Source organism: Neofelis nebulosa, chromosome 6 (assembly GCF_028018385.1).
Source record: "Neofelis nebulosa isolate mNeoNeb1 chromosome 6, mNeoNeb1.pri, whole genome shotgun sequence".
NCBI classification, from domain to species: Eukaryota; Metazoa; Chordata; class Mammalia; order Carnivora; family Felidae; genus Neofelis; species Neofelis nebulosa.
The window spans coordinates 147,589,421-147,608,978 of record NC_080787.1 but is presented as its reverse complement, the minus strand read 5'-3'; the positions used below and the strand labels follow the sequence as shown (position 1 = coordinate 147,608,978).

At 53.8% G+C, this 19,558-nt stretch overlaps 1 protein-coding gene across 3 annotated transcripts; it reads right to left on the bottom strand.

Annotated features, from left to right (window-relative positions):
- Positions 1-773: 773 nt before the first annotated feature.
- Positions 774-19,189, bottom strand: PNLDC1 (PARN like ribonuclease domain containing exonuclease 1). 3 transcript variants are annotated; one of them, XM_058735822.1, is made up of 19 exons: positions 19,060-19,189; positions 18,585-18,642; positions 18,209-18,282; positions 16,549-16,588; positions 15,887-16,010; positions 15,404-15,492; positions 13,876-13,976; positions 12,901-12,977; positions 12,596-12,739; positions 12,075-12,147; positions 10,101-10,186; positions 8,692-8,747; positions 5,091-5,155; positions 4,589-4,642; positions 4,347-4,389; positions 2,801-2,900; positions 2,358-2,533; positions 2,110-2,208; positions 774-1,034 (listed from the first exon to the last, which is right to left on the bottom strand). In XM_058735822.1, the coding sequence occupies exons 1-19, from the start codon at positions 19,133-19,135 to the stop codon at positions 971-973; spliced, it is 1,599 nt and encodes a 532-aa protein (XP_058591805.1). In that variant the 5' UTR covers positions 19,136-19,189; the 3' UTR covers positions 774-970. The 3 variants fall into 3 exon arrangements, with proteins under 3 accessions (XP_058591805.1, XP_058591808.1, XP_058591807.1); XM_058735825.1 differs by having other exon boundaries at positions 2,834-2,900; XM_058735824.1 differs by having other exon boundaries at positions 12,075-12,144; positions 19,060-19,188.
- Positions 19,190-19,558: the final 369 nt, after the last annotated feature.

The window sequence follows — 19,558 nt, the reverse complement described above, 5'->3', positions numbered from 1 at the left end:
CTCAGGACAGGCAGCTCCCGACCGGGCGGCTGCCACCACTAACACTCCCGTTTTATGGAGGAAACAGCGGCACCCCCCTCCCCGCCCCCATTTAGGAAGGTTCTGCTGAATCACAAGTGAAGTTTCAAGATTGCACAAACAGCCAAGTTCTGCTCCCGATGGAGAACAGCTACTCATAAAGCTGAGTACAGTGTGGGCATGGCGGGTGTGGAGCACCACAGAGGAAGCAAAATAACCCGAGTCTCCCTGGCCCCTCAGGGGACACAGCTGTGGGATGGAGAAGTTTTGTTTTTTGTTTAATTTTTCTTTTTTGAGAACAAGTGAGCGAGCAAGCCAGAGAGGGTCAGAGAGACTGGGAGGGAGAGAGAATCCCAAGCAGGCTCTGCACCAACAATGTGGAGCCCGACTCGGGGCTCGAACTCACGAACTGTGAGCTCACGACCTGAGCCAAAACCAAGAGCTGGACGCTTAACCGACTGGGCCACCCAGGTGCCCCTGGGTAATTCTTGTTTCTGAAGTGAATGTTCAACATTATAAACCATAAAATGTTATCAAAACATCACAGGTGCACATGGACACTTAGGCCATTTCCCAGATTTAAATCCCAACCAGCCTATTGGCCAAGAATTTCTCTCCCAGAAATAACGTGGCCCTTTGTTCACCTGGCGTCCAATGCTAGTTGTCCGCACATGAGACCCTCTGGAACATTAGCTTAAGTTCCCAGAGGTGGGAACTTCTCCCATTTACAAAAAGAAAAGTCTGGGCCACGAAAGTTCCACTTCTAAGGATTTCTTTATCGTTGATAATAGTTACACAATTTCACATTTGAAACAAAGTTCCTCATAAGGACCACACACATCGGTCTGCAGAGAAAGGTACGATTTACACAAAAGCCACAGGAGCCCCATGCGGACATGCGGACGGCTATCCCGGAGAGGTACGGAGATGGGACAGAGGCTGCAGGCCACGCTCAGGGGTCAGGTCTCCCGAGGACGAGAGCAAGGAGGGCCCAGGTGGCCACCACGCCACAGACCCTGCAAGACAGAGCACGGCTCAGCGGTGCCGGCCGGCCGGCCGCGTGTGCGCTGGCAGGTGTGAAAGCCCAGACACGCGGGCCCCCCGCTCCGTTGACCCAGACCGTCCTGTCTTCTCACTTCCCCAGCGCGAGCTTCCGTCGTGAGCGCAGAAGGGCTCCGAGACCCACCCGGACCGGTCGTCCTCCTAGCGGTTTACATCAGAGGTTGGCAGGCAGGAAAACATCACCAAGGGGCAAACGTCTTGAAGCATGCCGTTTTCTACACATACGGCTCCCAACCGGCAAGCCGAAACCCTTACGAAGCAACTCCACCTTTCAGTTACGCGGGCCAAAAAACCCCGATTCAAACTCGACCCCGCTCCGGTCTGCCCGGGACCCCCTTGGGCGCCCCCCTCTGCTGCCATGCAGTGCAAGCCCCAAAAGCCGACGGCACGCCCGCCTGGCTCCCCGACTTCCTCCCTGGCCCTCCGTGTCCTCTGCAGTCTGTGTCCCACCTCTGCTGAAAACCTCCTCTGCTGAAAACCTCTGACCACCCGCGGCTTCGCCCACGGCCCTCACCCGCAGCCCTCCACCCCGTCCGGCCCACGTACCTGTGTCCCTTCTCTCCTCGTGGCCCCTCTCGAGGGCCTCCGCCCGCTGCCTGGACACGGTCCTCCCCCGCGCTCTGCCTGGCTCGTTCCCTCACCTCCCTGGAGACTTTAATGGGGTCCCACCTTCTCCTTTAACCGTCCGCCCCTCTCTGGCCCTCCACTCCCACCTCCTGACGGGCTCTTCTTTTTAACAGACGTTTGTCACCTGATCCGTCGCGCAATTCACTTGTCACCTCCCACTGGAGTGTGAGTTCCACGAGGGCAAGATTGCGCTTTGTTCACTGACGAAGGCCTGGAACCTAGGCCAGCACCCAACACAGCGGACGTTTACCAGAGCCCTGTCCGGTCTCACTGACTAACGTTCAGGCCACCATACTCGCCAAGGACCCCTTGACCACACGCTAGCCAGCGAACCGTGCCCCACTCAGCCCCAGCTGGCGCCGCGGGCCAGTCCAGAGGGCAGCCTCGGCCCTGGTCACTTACTGCAACAAGCAGTTGATGTCGGGGGAGTGTCTCCAGTACCGATAGAGGGAGATCTGCAGGGTGGGGTGGCCCCGGTACTCCCTCAGGATGCTCCGAGCGCTGCCAAAAGAGGGTCTCAGGTCAGGCGTGCAAGTATCAGCCCTGCGTCTCTGAGCAGGCGGCAGGAGGCCGCAAGGAGACAGGGCGGGCTGCGGGGCGGGAGGGCGGGCTGCGGGGCGGGAGGGCGGGCTGCGAACCCAGGCACCTACTCCTTGAACTTGTTGGTCAAGAGCAGGAACTGGCTCCGCGACAGTCGCCGGACATCGAACTTGCAGAGATTCTGAAACTCACGGTACACTTGCTGCTCGCTGACCCCAGGCCACCTCCGGACGCTGAGGAGGAGGATGGGAGGTCGGATACTGGGGTAATCTGGACCAGAAAAGTTCTAGAAGACAAGGAGAAGAAAGGAGGAGATTCTCTGCCATTCCTACTGGCAACCTACCCCAGGGTTTGAAGACCCTGAGAGAGGCTAGGAAGGGCTCTGTCTGGGCTGGGAGGGGAAGGAAGGAACGAGCGCGTCCACGCGGGTTTGGGCAGGAAGACACAGAACAAGCCTAGCAGGGCGGGAGCACCCCCTTCTGAGAGACCCCCAAACCAGACTGCTCCCCGCATGCGGCTGAGTAGGGGAAGGAGCAAAACAAAAGCTACTCACGATCTTAGGGACCCCGGCTCGGATAAGATTCACCTGGTTCACATAGGGAGCCAGCACATCGAGGTACAGAGGGAAGGACAGCTCAGGCAGGGAGCCAGCTCTACGGGGACAGAGAAAAGCCCGGAGCACTCAGGCGTACCAGCAGTTACACACAGGTCCTCGGCCACAGCTGAGGGTCCGGGGACAACAGGGGAAGGCCCTTCCTCCCTCCAAGTCCACGTGCTTCCCCCAACCGGCCCATCTCACAGAACTCTCTCCAGGCCTAGGCCAAAGCAGAACTTGCACTTTGGTAAAGATCCCTTGACAAACATTAGCAATGGGCTCAGAGAATTCGTGAGAGGCCGCTGTCCCCAGGTCCACTTTATCATCCCTTGATGGGACCATCACCCTTGATTCCAAAAGGCCGTCCTCACCCCTCGACCCACCACGCCCTGCCTCTGTCCAGACACCACCAGACCCCTGAGCACAGGTCTGTGAGAAGACACAGGTCTTGGAGCCAGGCAGGCCCAGCAGCCATAGAACTTCTCTAAATCTAGGAGGGCTTTTAGGTCAAGAGAACTCAATCAAACAAAAGGATGTAAGGCACCCAGGTGCCACCTCCGGACGCTAAGGAGGAGGATGGGAGGTCGGACACTGGGGTCATCTGGACCGGAAAAGTTCTAGAAGACAGGGAGAAGAACGGAGATTTTCTGCCATTCGGGCTGTTAGCTGCCTTCACCGTCTGGCACGTGGGTACCTCCCGGGGAGCACGGAGATGCGGTCAGAGCTCAGGGAGGAGCAAGAGGGGGCAGACTTCCTATTTAAGTTATAAGCCTCACATCAATAGGTCACAGAGGATTGCTATGCATAACGTCCATTACCAAAACAGACAAAGGCAGTACCAAGGTTAACAGATTAGTCCAAAGTTATTAGCTTTCACTAGTCCGCAAAGGTTTCCAAGTCGGCCTCAAGGACCCTGTGTTTCAATTCTGATGAGCTCCTCACCTGGCCCAAATCCTACACAACAAACACAGACACCCAGCTGGCGCTACAGAATGTGTATTTCATGTGTGGTGTCGCCGCCTATGAGCGGATGCTGGAAGCATCGAGGATGACGTCGCCACGCATTCCAATTTGGGGTTTTAGAAACGCTTTCCTATATGCCCGATTCCAAGTCCCTCCCCTTCTCCCCGGCCTGACTGCGGGGACCCCCAGGAGGGGTCCCTTATGGGCCTGGACACTCAGCCCTCCTACCTCACTGTGACACAGTGATGAGGAACAGGCAGGTAACAAAGCAAGCTTACACCCCGGGAGGCACGGAGGCGGGGGTCAGGAGCCACAGCTGGCCTTACCGCCTCGGCCTCCCGGCACGTGAGTTTTCCCAGTGGGAACACAGGGGCCAGGACCAGCAGGGAAGGCCACCCTGAGGAGGAAGTCTGCTTCCCCGGGCAGGGACTGCGTGTACATAGCGCCCCACACGCTCCCTTTGGGACAGCCGCAGGAGCCGGGCGCCTTAGCTCACACCCAGCGAGCCCCGTTCCCGTAACAGGATGGAAGGAACACTCACCCATGTACTCTCCACAGGAGCAAATGTGCCACTTTCAGAAGAACTGGGGACAAAACGCTAGAGATATAACAGGCATCCAGCCTCGACCAGCTCCCCTTATCAAAACATGCAAAGCCACGCTTTATTTCTGTGATGTGCAACCCACCTAGAAATGAACGGAGAGCCTCGGGATTGGGGAGGGGGCATCATCCCCAATAAAGCGTGAGCCTCCCCCCACCAAGTGTAACGACAGCAACTCTCACCTGAGCCACAGAGGAAAGCATCATACGCAGCCTCGTGGGGGTACTTGGTCTCAGCTGAAGCCGTGTTCCAGAAGCGGGAGAGAATCGGGCAGCCGTCAGAACACGGCCTGGACAAGGAGCCTCCTCTCCGCCCAGCTCCACACCCGTGCTGGCCGCACACGCACCACCACCAACCATCGCTCCTCCAGAGAGGGGTGTGCCATTCTTCCCACCCGCACCCACCTTCACCCCGGGTCCCCCACGACAGCAGGAAGCCGAGGCAGAAAGCTGCCCAGCAGGCTAGTCACGTGTCAAAGGGGAGCAGATGCCCCCCAGGAGGTCGTGAAGCCTTCCAGAAGGACTCCTTTTCAGGGTAGGGGGGTCACGTGGAGCATAGACAGGAAAATGATGGAGCACCCACGTAACCCTCCCACACACACCTGCCCATGGGGAGACCAGGCCATAGCGCCGCCACCCCAATACTCAGCGGCCTAGGGGGTGGCCCCAGCTCACGGGAACATACCGTATTTTTCGCACTTGCTTGCGTGAATAATCACTGGCCCGGAATTTTTGGTAGGATTCAAGTCACTAGTACAGAAGAAAAACAGCGTAAAGCATAGTCACAGAGGGGGCCCTGGGTGGCTCAGTCGGTTAAGCGTCCAACTTCGACTGAGCGTCCACAGCTCGTGGGTTTGAGCCCCGCGTCGGGCTCTGTCCTGACAGCTTAGAGCCTGCTTCAGATTGTGTCTCTCTCACTCTCAAAAATACACGTTAAAAAATAAATTAAAAAAAGAAAAAGCAGTCACTGAAAATAAGCCCTTCTTGGGATCTCCTCACCGTCTTATGCTAATATAACTAAAAGTGACCCCGGGACTGGGGTGCCGTTTTGAAAGAAACAAAAAGGCACAGGTCCAGGAACAGGCGGATGAGGTCTCAGTAAGCAGGCAGCAGCACAGGTGAAGACGGTGGGAGAGGCTGCTGCTGGGTCACTAGAGTACTGGCCACACGCTTAGCCTGAGTGAGGAACCTGGATAAAGTTGACACTGGCTCTGCCCAGGGAGCACGCACCTGGTGACCCAAAGGACACGTACAGAGCTGGCCCTGCAGCGCCCGAGGCACGAACAGTGCACTGGAGGGTACGGAGGCCGCGGGCAGGAGGGACGGAAGGCTTCCTGAAGGAGGAAGCACTCCGGGAGTCCTGAACCACAGGAACTCGCTTGGCTGAAGTGATGGGGAGGCGTCTGGCATCTCGCGCACAATGAAGGCGCAAAGGCAGTGAGGGAAAGGGAGCAAGGCCTGACGTGTGTGTGTGTGTGTGTGTGTGTGTGTGTGTGTGTGTGTGGCCGGAGCCCCCGAGGGAAAGGCAGGGGCCAGTGAAAGAGCTCAGCTGTTGGCAGCGGGGGCAGGGGGAGGTGCTTGAGGAGCATCAGAAAGGCAGAGGAGAAACACAGGCCAGTCAAGTTCCCATTTTAAAAGATCACTTGAGGGGCACGTGGGTGGCTCAGTCGGTTGAGCGTCCAACTTTGGCCCAGGTCGTGATCTCACGGTCTGTGAGTTCGAGCCCCACGTCGGGCTCTGTGCTGACAGCTCAGAGCCCGGAGCCTCCTTCGGATTCTGTGTCTCCCTCTCTCTCTCTGCCCGCCCCCCCCCCACCCCCCGCCCAGCCTCATGCTGTGTCTGTCAAAAACAAACATTAAAAAAAATTTTTTTTAAAAGATCACTTGAGCAGCAGTGGGAAACGAGGTAGGACAGGCCATGAGGCACCCATGGGGCTACCACCATCCCTGGAATGAAAAATACTCGGGGGCACCTGGATGGCTCAGTTAAGCAGCTGACTTCAGCTCAGGTCATGATCTCACAGTTTGTGAGTTCAACCCTGCATTGGGCTCTGTGCTGACAGCTCAGAGCCTGGAGCCTGCTTCTGATTCTGCGTCTCCCTCTCTCTCTGCCCCTCTTCCGCTTGTGCTGTCTCTGTCTCTCAAAAATAAACGTTAAAAAAAATTTTTAAAAAGGAAAATAAAGATTGGGGCAGTGATCCCGGGGATGCAGAGAAGGGCAGACTTGACTACAGACATTCAGGGTGGAAGACAGGCAGAACTCGCCTGACCAGCAGTTGGCAGCTGGCTTGGTGCCCCCACTCAACGAGAAGACCTTCCCTCCGTTTCCCACCACAGCTTCTGAGAACTGGGTCTGTGCCCAGTGTCTCGGAACACTGGTTTCCTCATCTGTTCAATGAGAGTGGCTGCTCGGTTTAGGACCGTCAGCAGCATGGCCACTGGCGAACATGTCACAGCCGCGGGCCCAGCGCAAGGCACAGGTCTCGGTCCTTTCTCACCAATGAGCACAGTAAGTCCCACGGCGGCCTGTGCGTCACCTGGAGTCATTTTCTAGGGTCACAGGCCGTGAAACTCAGGCCCAGAGAGATTAAGTAGTTTTCTCAAGGTTGCTCACAAGCCACTGGGTGGCAAAGCTGGGGTTCAAACCCGAGAGGTCTAGATTCAGAGCCCGTCAGTGACGGACAAAACTCTGGCACGCACACCAGCCCTGAGCACGGCACCAGGTGCCAGAAGGACGTAGAGGAAGCTGCTCCAGCACAGAAGTGGGTTTGGGGGGCAGAGAACAACGCCAGGTTAGATGTGCTTGCGGCCACGTGGGGTAGGAACATCAGGCAGACAGGCGGCTCGCCAGAGGGGTCCTGGAGGTCTGAACGGCAGTCACGGCGGTGGTAGCTGAAGCTAGTGGGGTGGATTCAGTCACCCAAGGACACAGCAGTGAGCAAGGAGGCCGAGGAGCGACCCTGGGAGCGAGGGGAGGGGTGGAAGAACAAGAGCCCACGGGAGTGAATTAAAAACGAAAACCCTCCACGACTCCACGAGAGGCTACCATCAACGGTGCAGGAAGAGAGGGGCCCAGGGTGCCAGGAACGCACCCATGAGTCAGTCCATCGGCCGAGACCACGGAGGAGTTTGCACTGGGCAAGCTCACAAGAGCAAGTTCTGTGAAGGAAGAAAACCCGGCCTCGGTGGGCCGAGGCGAAGCAGAGGCCCCTGAAGGTAAGTCGCAAAGATAAGAACAAAGACCATGTTGCGAGAAGAGAGTCAAGTGGGGAGCTGTCATTTCTGGGTCGGGCTGATGACGAGGGAAAGGAGAGGGCCAGGAGGAGGGCCCCGAGAGGGAGGCCATCCAACCAGCGGAGGGACAACGGGACTAGAGGCTGGGCAGGTGGGCGGAGGGCAGCCCTTCCCTGCCTGGACCCTGCACACAGTAGGCGCTCACATGTGCTGACTAGCAGGAGATACTACCACAAAGAGGACAACGCTGCAGAGGTCTGGAGGGGAGGGCACCCTTCCTGCATTTGGGCCCCATTTCTTCCGGGAAATGGGGCCCAGGAGGGCCATCGGAGAAAGGCGACATGAGGCATGAGGACCCAGAGGAGACCGTCACATGCTGAGCTGCAGGGCACCCCTGCGGGCTGTCACAGGACAATCACCAACAGAGGCGTCCTTCCAGAATGGTCCCACCTCCAGCTGCCATTGCTCAGGTTTGCTGCTCCCCCCCCCCACCTCCCCCCAGGACGGAAAGGCACAGCACCCCCACCCTGGTGCCTTCCAGGCATCCGTGTCCCCACCAGCAGGCCCCCAGACCACAGCGGATCAGGGCTGTGAGGGGAAGTGGGAGCCACCGCTCCTGCAGGAAGGTCCGGGGCCATTCACTCAAGTGTTCAGAGAGTGCCCACCCGCACCACGGCAGGCCGGGGACAAACATCAGGGCACTGAAGGAAAGAAGCCTGTTGTGCTAGAGCTTTTCACTCCAATCAGAAAGACATCAAAAGAAGTTAAACCCTGGCCACGAGAGACCACCATATACTTCAGTGGCTGTAGGTATTTTACCTGCTTCCTGCCCCTCTAGATAGATCAAACTTAGCACAGGAGTGTCAGGGGCTGGAGAATTCTTTGCCATTGGGGGCTGTCCTGTGCATCCTGTCTACTTGCCAGACACGACAGTCCTCCCCACCCCCCAACAACCAAAAGGGTGTGTCCTGGGGAGTAAAATCCCCCAACGCCCCATCAAGAACCCCCTGCTCTACAAGCAGCTCCCTCCCCCCCAAAAAACAGCCTCCTTACCTGTTTAGGACTTCATAAACTTCTGAGAGATTCGAAACCCTTGGGAAATTCAGTTCCTAGAATTATGGAACAAATCAGAATAAAACTTGTGCTTTTGTTATCCGCTTGGGGATTACCAATGGCCACTGAAGGATCCTGGAAAATAATTCCTATAAACTCCTCTTTCTATTCAAAGATCAGGGTCTTTATCCCTTGATTAGGGCCCTAGCAGCATCCTTGGGTTTTCTAGAAGGTACCCAATAACCTAGGCTAGAAAAACTGCAATAACTCCTACCACCTTCCTGCAAAGGCACGTGTCTAAGGGGTTCTGTAAACATATGCCTCCAAGGCACCAGACCACGGCCAAGGACACACATGTGGACACCAGGTGCTCCAAGAACCAGAGAGCCTTGGGCAATGCCAGGTCACCCCGAGCTCCTCTCCGCTTGTGTGGCAAGAACACGTGGGTTCCCACCGGTCAGCCCACACCCTTCCTGCTTCACCCTTGGACTCTGTCACATGGATATGCACAGCATCACAGACCCGTGGAAGAGCTGGAAACTGGGGAGGGACAAATGATAAACATGGCTCTAAGCAAAGGGTACCAAGTAACCCAATGCCTTTTTTGTAGCTCCCTTACTGAATAGTTAGGTGACCAGCTTCGGGCTTTAAAATGCTGATCTGATTCCCCTCTCTCTGTTCCTCAGTTTAAGTTCTAAGAAGCATTCAAGCCAGTTGGGTGCCTCCCTTCTCCATGTGCAATTCATACCCTAACTGTGCAACAGAAGTCACCTGGGAGCTTTAGAAACACCACTGCACCCCCAGCCCTCTAAACCATAGGAAGCTGGTGGTGGGGTCCAGATGGCAGAATTTAGCTTCCCAGGTGATGGTATCGTGCCCAGGGTTGAAACCCATGACCTTAACGTTCAGCAGAGATCGTTAAGAGCCCTCAGAGCCTCCCCCACCCTGTTGAGCGGGCCGCAGATACTTACCACGCATGTATCAAGCTCTAGAACAAACTGCTCCATGTGGTGCTTTAGATCGGACAAGCTACATACAACTCAGTCAAAACATGGGAACTTGGACGAGGGAAGGAAAAAACTTACAAGCTAAGATGATAACCCAACATGAAAATACAAAGGAAGTTGTTACTGGTTGTAAAAAAGGAGAGAAGGATTTGAGGAACAATTTTTAAAAAAGAGACGGAGTGAGGGCACATGGGTGGCTCAGTCAGTTAAGTGTCCAACTTCAGCTCAGGTCATGATTCAAGCCCCATGTCGGGCTCTCTGCTGACAGTGCTGAGCTTATTTGGGATTCTCTCTCTCTCTCCCTCCCTCTCTCTCTGTTCCTCCCCTGCTTGCACTCTCAGGAGCTCAGGCTCTCGGTAAACAAACTTTAACAAACTGGGACAAAGCAATCCCGTTCCTTACCTTCCAGATGTCCTTTGTCACATTCTTGGTGTCAATGAGAACAGGAAATAGGTTATGGATATTCAGCTTAAATTGATCATAGCTTTCTGAAGCAAAACACCAGATAGAAGGGAGTTTGTAGATAAAAATGGGAAGGAAGATTCTCCAACCTAGCTTGTCACCAATGCTAATTCACAAACAAGGCAAGCAATACAGAACAAGATGGGGATTAAAAACATCCTTTCTTCTAGTCATTAAGGATTTTAAATCTCAAACCAACCTGCCATCACCTTCTGTGGTGGTGAAAGCCAGATGGTTTTCCATTAAACTCAGGATATGGTCTATTGTCATCACTAGTTAACGTAGTTGTAGTGTGAGCCAATGCACACAGGGAGGAAGAAGTGCTATTGAAAAGCGGGTATGAAATGGTCTGTAAGGGACTGTTTAGAGGAAATCCAAGAAAAAAAAAAAAATCAACTAAAAATTTTAAGTGCCCGATTTTAAAAAAAAAAAAAAAAAAAAAAAAAAAAAAAGCGGGGCGCCTGGGTGGCGCAGTCGGTTAAGCGTCCGACTTCAGCCAGGTCACGATCTCGCGGTCCGTGAGTTCGAGCCCCGCGTCAGGCTCTGGGCTGATGGCTCGGAGCCTGGAGCCTGTTTCCGATTCTGTGTCTCCCTCTCTCTCTGCCCCTCTCCCGTTCATGCTCTGTCTCTCTCTGTCCCAAAAATAAATTAAAAATGTTGAAAAAAAAAAATTAAAAAAAAAAAAAAAAAAAAAGCTATTAAGCTATTAATTGGTATATTTATCAAAGGACTACCTATATGGAGTTTAAAGAGATTTATGGCAAAACAAACCAAAGCAAACCCCACTCTCCTCTGCCCGCTCCCCAGGCAAGCGCTTTCCATGTTCTTTCTCTGGGTGTTTGTTCCCAGATCCACAAAGGCGCTGTGCTGCGGGTTTCCCCAGTTTTACGCTTCCACCTGTCGACCGCCCGCTGGGTGAGAGGACAGCCCGTCTCATCCCTGGCTCTGCCCCCTGCTCCCCCTCATGTCCCTAACACCCCTCCCCACCCTTCCTGCTCTCACAGGGGCCAGGCCGTGGTCCCCAACCTCTCCTTTCTTACCCAGCTTTTGTTCTCCCAGCAGTTTTCTTTTGTTGTCTTAGTTTTTCTGGCCAGTGCACATTAATTTTACCCCTACTTCTCCCTCCATTCTCTCCATATGCTCAAACTGAGGGGTTTTATCATTTCCGGGGAAGTCTTAAAACCCTCCCACCCTTTTAATCTAGACAACGGACACTATTTCATTTAATCCCCCAATACTAAGATATCGCCACTATTATCACCCCCTTCTCACAGGCAAGGAAACTGAGAAAGCACCTTGCGGAGCTAACACACGTGAGGAGGGTTGCAGGAGGACAGAAGCAGGGCTCTCGAGTCCAAGCCTTGCACGGCTGCATGACACTATCGTACACGCAATGAGGGCACCAGTCAGGCAAAGTGTGGCACAGCCATAAGACAAGGCCACACAGCCATTGAAATGACATTAGGTTAACGGCATAAATGCTTTGGGTAAGTTGGGGGGGGAGGGGGGGGGGGGAGGAAGCCAAATGCAAAATCAAACTCGTAGTGTGATCGAATATTGTGATAAATCCCGGGGGGGGGGGGGGGGTGGAATCCAAGTGTTAGGATTGTAGCGGAGACGGAAGGCAGCTTCCTCTCTCCTCGCATTTCTGATCCCACAAGGTCTCAGGCAATGGTACACAACAGCTGCCATCAAGGCGGGGACGGGATCAAGCCGAATGGAAGTCTTTCTGCCGGAAAGTCACCTGGCTTGCACTGGGGGGAAATGGGAACAGGCACAGATCCGCCAGATCCCCGGAAACCCGCGGGTCCCGGGGAGGGGTACGTGGAGGGGCTACCCTGGGGCAGGACTGGGGCCCAAACCCCGTCTGGACGTGAAGGGAAGACCGGGAGGGGGTGGCGGGCACGCCCGTACCTGGAAGCGGCCGGAAGAACTTCTCGTGCAGATGCAGTAGGTCTGTCATCATGTTGTGGCCCACCAAGGGCTGCTTGGAGGGATGGACAGGCGGCAGAAAGGAGGGTTAAAACCAGACATCCCGGGGTCCACACTCTCCCGCGGGGGGGGGGGGAGTGGGCAGCTTCAGAACCCTGAGATCCCGCCACACGGTATCCCCCCTCACCACCCCCTCCCATGACAAGTGGCCCCTATGCGTAGATGCCAGAAAGAGGACGAGCAGGGCTTGGAGGGATGTGGGGCAGGGTCCACGCCGGGGGCTAAACTGAAGCAATTCCCCCCAAGCAGTTCCAGGTCAGCTAGTCATGACGTGGGGGACGGGAACCTTAGTGTTTTATGCAGACCCTCTGTCCCCGCTTAACCCGTCGCGAACGGACCGCTTCTATCTCAAGGCATCTCATTTTTGTTGGCAGCAGCAGCGTATTACCATGGTCAGAAATACGAAAGACGGCTGGAGGCCAAGAAGAGAGATTTTTCCCTACCTTCTGGGCTTTCACCAGCATCTGGAAAAACACAGAAAAACCCCTCGCAGAGAGAAGAATCTTCTCCTTCCAACAGCTCTCTCGATCGCAGGAGGTGTTCTCAAGGTACCAGCGATGCTGTTTGCTCACTTTTTTCACTATTATCTGAGACAAAAGTAGAGACAAGTCCTCCGAATCCCGGGTTCCTGGGAACGTAGCCATAATCTCACAGAAGGAGAGCGAGGGGAAGACGAGAGCGAGCCTTTCTCAGAGGCCGAGGGAGAAACAGAGCCCCTGAGGCTGCCCACCCCCAGGCGGGAACTCACCCCCTGGTCTCTCAGGACCGTCCAGATGTTGGGGAGGGCCTGCCTCAGCACCAGCTGGATCTCAAAGGCCTGGAAGCCTGCGGCAAGGAGACACAAGGCTCGCATGGAACCGCCACAGACGGCGGTTCACCTTCCCCTCGAGAGGAGGAAGGGAAGTGGAGGGCTACATGGAACAAACGGAGCGCTTCGGTGTGCCGTGGCCCGGAAGCCCACAGGACGGGACGACACGGCATCCACATCCGTCCTCGAAGCTGATCTCAGGGCCACTCTGAAACTGAGGACCCCAAAGGGTCTCTGTGTGGGGGTCACAGCTATTGACGGCCACCACGTTAGCACACTACGCTGAAGGTCATAAAGTTCTCTTTCAAAATGATAAACACAGAGGCCCTTGGGTGGCTTAGTCTGTTGACTGTCTGACTTCGGCTCAGGTCACGATCTCGTGGTTCACGTCGGGCTCTGGGCTGACGGCACAGAGTCTGCTTTGGATTCTGTCTCCCTCTCTCTGCCCCTCCCCTGCTCTCGCTCTCTCAAAAATAAGTTTTTTTTTTATTTTTAATTTAAAAAAACCAAACAGGTATGGGGCGCCTGGGTGGCTCAGTCGGTTGAGAGTCCAACTTCGGCTCAGGTCATGATCTTGTGGTTTGTGAGTTCGAGCCCCGCGTGGGGCTCTGTGCTGACAGCTCAGAGCCTGGATGCTGCTTCGGATTCTGTGTCTCCTTCTCTCTCTGCCCCTCCCCTGCTTGTGCTGTCTCTCAAAAATAAATAAGCAAATGTAAAAGTCAAACCAAACAAAACATACCAAAATGCCTCCAGCTTCTGAGTTGAGGTCGGAGCTTGATCTAACCCCAAGGACAACGTGCCTGCTGAGCTGACGCCCAGGATCCACAAGACAGAGGGGGTACGTTTCCCCCGACCCCCACACCTGCCAGTGACTGGCCCCAACACTCCCAGGCTCGGGAAGAGCCTCCTGCCTACCAGCAATACCAGGGAGAGTCATCCAGTCGCCCTCCTCCGCCAGGTCCAGCCACCGTGTCACCTCATCAATCACCACCTTGATCTGGTCTTTATCCAGAGAACTAAAAGCGGGCACACAGAAATGGGAGGTTGGAGAAAACCACGGGAACCACAGAACCTCAAGACAGTGTGAACGTGACCGGGGTTGAGGGTGCCAGCTTTAACACGGTGATCCGGGCAACAGAATGGACCCCAAAGGGACTATTTTCTGAGCCTTGCTCTGCAACAGAAAGCCAGACGCTTGGCCTATGCTCTCCCATACATTCACAGGGGCACGCCCCATCCTTTCTGCCTTACTGGGACGCATGCAGGAAAAGGTCCTGGGAGCGAGCCAATACTGAGCACTACAGTCAGGCCTGTCTGCTTAATTCGGCCTTTGGGGTAATAAAGCACCATCTGGTGACATAAGGAAAAGACAGGAACCTTGGTAAGCACATCTTCTCCCATGTTAGGGACACAAGAACATGATGTTATTTTGAGATGAGGAAAGACTCTTCTTCAACATTTGAAAATAACAGAAGGTTAAAAATTCAAATAGTTTTCCTCTTACAAAAAGAGACATTTTTATTGAAAATCCATGAATGAGGATTTCAGGGGGGAAGAAAAAAGCCTGAAACTTCTGGGGACGCCTGGCTGGCTCAGTCAGTGGAACATGCAACTCTTGATATTGAGGTTGTGGTTTCGAGGTCCAGCTTGGGTACAGGGCTTAACAAAAACAAACAAAACCCCCACCTCCAATAGTATGTAGTTATCTGGACCTAATAATCAGCCAGAACATTCCAGAGCTAAAACTGGTCTAATTCAAGCCCCCTCCCAATGAAGGCAAGACTCTAGAGCTCAAATTGCTGAAGTGACTGGTTGAGCTCCATACAACTGACTGCAGGGCCTGTCTGGGGCCCAGGTGACCACGCGATGCTGTCACTGCATCACTCCTGGCCCAGCTCTACGGCATTACGGGGTTTCCAGTAGGACAACTGGCCCTGGGGCCAAAGAAGAGAGGCAGAGACCCCGCCCTCGGGAGCGCTCAGATTCAAGAACGCGGGGCAGTAGGTCCAGGCCGAGGCCTATGACCAGCATGGTCAAGGTCACCCGGGATTTACCCCTGAAACCTCCCCAGGATCACACTGAAAGCCAGCACAATGCGTCACAGGGAGTCCCGCAGAGCCCCTCCCCGCTGTGGCACCGGAACGGAGTTCCTGCTTCTCCACTGAAGTACGGAGTCAAGAGTCGGTTCTTCCCCACTTCCCTTCACTTTTGAACATAAAAATCATACTTGATGCAGCAAGAGGGCTCTCATCGCAGCGGAAGGAACGGAACCACCGTCACTCTGAGCTGTCGTGTTTGGTTGATTGCATACTGCCGAAGCCACCCCGGTTAAAGGTGATGCCGTGAGGTCACTGTGCTCTCGAGCCAGCACACCTACCCACAGGAAACTCGGAAAGACACCAGAAACAGAAACCCACGAAGCACCTGGAGAAACAGGCTTTACCTGCGAACTTTCCAGTTCCCAGTCAGGATGTTGTGTTTGATTTTCTTCTCCTGTTCTTCATTCATATATGGGATCCCGTTTTTGAGAAACTAGACAGGATGAGAACAAGCAGACTAGTGGAGGCATCCTCTGTGCAGCAGGAACAGATGAAAAAGAAGCCCTCCTTGTCCAGTCTCACGTGCACAGGAAATGAGACGCAGCCCAGCTGGACCAAAGAACCTTTAAAACCTTCCTATCTCTGGGGCGCCTGGGTGGCTCAGTCGGTTAAGCATCTGACTCTTGATTTCGGCTCAGGTCATGATCTCGTGGTTCATAGGGTCGAGCCCTGTGTCAGGCTCTGTGCTAACAGTGTGGACCCTGCTTGGGATTTTCTCTCTCCCTCTCTCTCTGTCCCTCTCCCACTTGTGCTATTATAAATAAATAAATCTTTAAAAAAAACAAAAACAAAAAAAAACCTTAGCCTTCCCCGCTGTGCTGCCATACCTTGTTGTAGTCGAAGCCATACTGATTCAGAAACTGGACACTGGAAGCCTGGAAAGAGAACTCCGAATCCAAAACCCCAAACGTCGTGGGGAAGAGAAAGAAGTTACACGAATGGGCTACATACCTATAAAAAAAATAAACGTTAAGAAAGAAAGAAAAAAAAAAAAGCCAAAGACATTTTTTTCAGTTCTAGCCCACAGGGCAGGGTTCTAAGCGAATTACTTCTTTCACTTGAGAAGCACCTAAACGTTGGCCACTTCTAGTACTGCTGACTGCCCTGGGGCCAAAGGAAAAAGGCAGAGATCCTGCCCTCGGGGAAGGGTCCACCCCCATCCTGAGTCCACCGTTCAGCACGCTTTCTGCCTGCTGGTGTCCAGGAGTCACATCACCCTCATTAGACCTACCCTGAAGGCTCACAGAAACAGGGAGAGGGGCACCGACGTGCCAGGAAAGACCCCCGGAAAAGATGCTGCCCCAAGAGAGACCTGAAGCAGCCAGAACCTGCAGGGGACAGGAGGCCGAAAGGGCACAAAAGGGGAGGAGAACCTGGAACATCCAGGGCCAAAGTGGTTCAGAGCCTGGGGCAGAAGACGGAGGGGAGAGCAGGTGGAGAAGATTAGTGGGCAAGAGCCAGGTGTTTTGCAAAAGGTCTTTATACCTACTTGTTTGACTCTCCTTCAATACTGGAAAACACAGACAATCCTACAAGAAGAACAGAGGGAGTGAATACCCAAGCAAAGCTATCAAAAGTTAGCTGCAGAAAGGAAACATTGCAAACGGTACTTTGCACCTAAAGATACTTTGTATGCCTTAGAATAAGATAATCTCTTAAAAAAAAAAATTAGAAACAGGAGAGCTCTCAAACTGTAATTCACACTGAAATTACTAAACTATAATTGTGAGTGGTTCTTCAAATACAGAAAACTGACATTTTTCTAGTTTTAAAACTAACCGGAGGAAATGCTAAAGAAAACAGATTTATACAGTGAAGGACTTTAAAATGTCTGCATGGCTAAGAAGACCCTATGGTGAAGTGAAGAAGACTTCAAAGTAGGGGAAGACAACAGAAACATATCTACATGCCGTTTCATATACTTTTCAAAGAGGTCTTACCGTTAAGAAAAAAACTGCAACAGAAAAATAGCAAAGGACAAGGAGAGAGAACACACACACATGCTCAGCATAGAAAAAGCAAGGGTAAAATCTGTTTCAAGACCTTTTTTTGTAAATAAAACTTTATTGAAACATACCATGCTCATTTACATATTATCTTTGGCTAACTTCCAGCAACAGAAAGGTAGCTGTAACAGAGACCATATGAACGATCTGCAAAACCTGAAAAATGTATCGCCTACCCCTTTACAAAAAAGGTTAACCCAGCATTTAAAATGTAGATCAGGGGTGCCTGGGTGGCTCAGTCGGTTGAGCACCCGACTTCAGCTCAGGTCATGATCTTGCAGTTCGTGAGTTCGAGCCCCACATTGGGCTCTGTGCTGACAGCTCGGAGCCTGGAGCCTGTTTCAGATTCTGTGTCTCCCTCTCTCTCTCTCTGCCCCTTCCCTGTTCATGCTCTATGTCTCTCAAAAATGAATAAACGTTAAAAAAAAATTTTTTTTAATGTAGATCAGAACAATTAGATTTTTCCTCTACCAGGTGGGCAAAAAAGTGAAGACTGATCTTACCCAGCAAGAGTGAGGAAACCAGGCACGTTCAGTGCTTTAGTAGTCAGTGTAAATTCTGTGGATGGCTGGTAGGAGAGGGATCGTTTGGCCCCCCAAGTTCATACTTTCATGCACATACTAACTCCACAACCACTGCTGGTAGTATACCAAACACATCCATAAACACCAGGACAGTTAACACAACTTGTTTGATTACACACAAAAGGTAAAAAGGCATCATAAGGAGACTGAGTCAATCCGTACATTCACAACTAGAACACTACGTGACTGTTAAAAAAATGAACGGGAATCTGTTTATGCTGATATAGAAAGATGTCTAAGCCCCATTAGTGAAAAAGTCTGCAGAGCGAGACGCTTTATAACAGGATCTTGTTCTTGCAGGTTTTAAGCAAAAACCACACGCATTTTTTCTTGAGAGAGGATACAGATTCTTTAATGTCGATTTACTTAGGCATGGGAACAGTGCAGCTAATTCAGTTTCTGCTTGTTTCCAAATGTCGGGCCCCACAGGCACAACACGGCCAAAACTGAAGCCAGCATCTCTGAAAGGAGTCAAAGCTGTTTTACCAGCAGGAAACCCAAAGGCGATACAAACCCCTCCTTCAGTAACTGGTAGCAAACAGCTGAAGAAGAAACTCACCAATCTGACAGATTGTGAATTGCTGAACACTCTGACGGGTCTTTAGATACCACTCCGAGGGCAGGTCGAACAGGCTGCGGAAAAACAGACATCTCCATCCCACAGGGAAGGAAATGGTGTGAAGGCACCCCAGACTCCACTTTGGATCAGCATCTCTCAACCACAAGCAGCATTTTTCCTTGTTACAACTATTATGTACTCCCAGTGCTCAGTGGACAAAGACCACCCCCCCCCACCCACAGAGTGCTGTCCTGCCCCCCCGTCCCATGCTAACAAGGTGTCTGCAGGGAAAGAATGTGCAAGTGGCCAGAACACCAGTCGGAAGGGCACAGGTGAGCCCCTCCCTAGCTCAGCTGTAAGGCAGCTTTGGCTTTACCTGATCTGCTGGGGCCGGGACTGGTTAGAACGAAGGCCCGTGAACTCTATGTCCAGACCTGCGGGGGAGGCAAAAAACCAAAAAAGACCAGAGTCCGCAGACGCAGGCCATTGCCACGGCTCTTCATGTTGTAAGTGTTGCAGGTGAGCGAGCGTACTCGGCTCAGGAGGCCAGGTGGGGTCAAGAAGACAGAAAGGAGAAAGCCAAAGGACAAGCCAGGCCACTCATCCCATCCGCTCGGCTCCACCTGGACCACAGTGGGGCCAAGGAGTAATCGCTGCCTAACGTCCCACCGCCCAGGCCCCAGAAGGAATGTCCCCGTCCGTCGGAAGGGCCCTCTTTGCGCCTCCCGCGGCCTGCCGAGCGTCCCGGCTGGGCCTCACCTCCCTGCCCCTGTCCCGCCCGCGCCACACCCTGTGCAGGCTCCCGCGGGCCAGAGGGATGCGGCGACAGGGCCCGGAATCCCCGCCCTTACCCACGAAGTCCGCGCCCAGGACGAGCTCCTGCAGCAGAGGGAGGCTCTGCTCGAACTCGTCGGCGCCCACGTCCATGGCCACGCAGCTCCGCCGAGGGCGCCCGGTGCGGCCACGTGCAGCCACGCGCTTCCGCCGCGCCGGCCGCCTTAAAGGGCTCGCACGGGAAGCGGGCGGCCCGGGAGCCTGCGATTGGCCGCGTGCCGCCACCTGCCCGCCCACAGGTGTCCGCCCTTACACCTCGGCCGCGGGCGGGGCTCGCTTAGACCCCGCCTTCCAGCCAAAGCCCCTTTCCCTTGCTCCGCGCCGCAATCTCTGCGGTGACTTTAAGGTGCGGTTTACGGAGACCTAGGGTATTAGGACGGGTGGTGGGAGAAAATGGTGCCTGAAGAAGGGTGAAAACGGGCCGGTAGACAGCACCTGGAGGAACTGCGGTACGTAGGTCAGGACGGCAGCTGTGGCAGGGTGGAGGGACCACCTCTCGTCCGCTTTGAGATCAGC

Bases quoted from the DNA above. Each gene is read 5' to 3' on its own strand.
- PNLDC1 (XM_058735822.1), bottom strand. From the start codon at position 19,135: ATGGACGTGGGCGCCGACGAGTTCGAGCAGAGCCTCCCTCTGCTGCAG. The intron at 12,978-13,875 runs GTAGGCAGGAGG...TCCTTGCCGCAG, and splicing joins GACTCTCCCTGGTATTGCTG to GCTTCCAGGCCTTTGAGATC. The intron at 4,643-5,090 runs GTATGTTCCCGT...ACACGGCTTCAG, and splicing joins AAGCAAGTGCGAAAAATACG to CTGAGACCAAGTACCCCCAC.